This window comes from Eimeria tenella, genomic scaffold (assembly GCF_000499545.2).
Source record: "Eimeria tenella Houghton genomic scaffold, Eth_scaff2503, whole genome shotgun sequence".
NCBI lineage: Eukaryota > Apicomplexa > Conoidasida > Eucoccidiorida > Eimeriidae > Eimeria > Eimeria tenella.
This window is the reverse complement of record NW_013542369.1, coordinates 1,324-1,660: the sequence shown is the minus strand read 5'-3', so window position 1 is coordinate 1,660 and position 337 is coordinate 1,324. Positions and strand designations below refer to the sequence as shown.

The 337-nt window shown below is 59.6% G+C and overlaps 1 protein-coding gene across 1 annotated transcript; it reads right to left on the bottom strand.

Annotated features, from left to right (window-relative positions):
* Positions 1 to 55: 55 nt before the first annotated feature.
* On the bottom strand, positions 56 to 331 carry ETH_00039050 (uncharacterized protein; the record flags this gene model as incomplete). The annotated part of the gene is made up of 1 exon (XM_013375088.1): positions 56 to 331. The coding sequence occupies one exon, from the start codon at positions 329 to 331 to the stop codon at positions 56 to 58; it is 276 nt and encodes a 91-aa protein (XP_013230542.1).
* Between the last annotated feature and the right edge of the window lie 6 nt (positions 332 to 337).

Sequence of the window (337 nt, the reverse complement as noted above, 5' to 3'; positions counted from 1 at the left end):
AAAGGTCAGGTTGTTGCTGCGGCAGCTGCAGCAGCAGCAGCAGCTGCTGCTGCTGCTACGACACGTTGCTTTGCCTGTCTCGCAGGCTCTCCATGTGCTTCTCTGCTGCTGCACTTGTCTTTCGTGTCTCTCTGTCTGCTTTTGTTCCTCTACGACCCTGTACGTTGCTGCTGCCTTTGCTTCTGCTGCTGCTGCTGCTGCTGCTGCTGCTGCAGGTGGGGCTGCACTGCATGCAAGAGGAGCACTTTGGAATTGCGGTGGTGCAGCTGCTTGCTGCTGGCTGCTGCTGCGTCGCCCACTGCAGCGGCGGCCCCGAGACAGACATCCTCATAGCTCG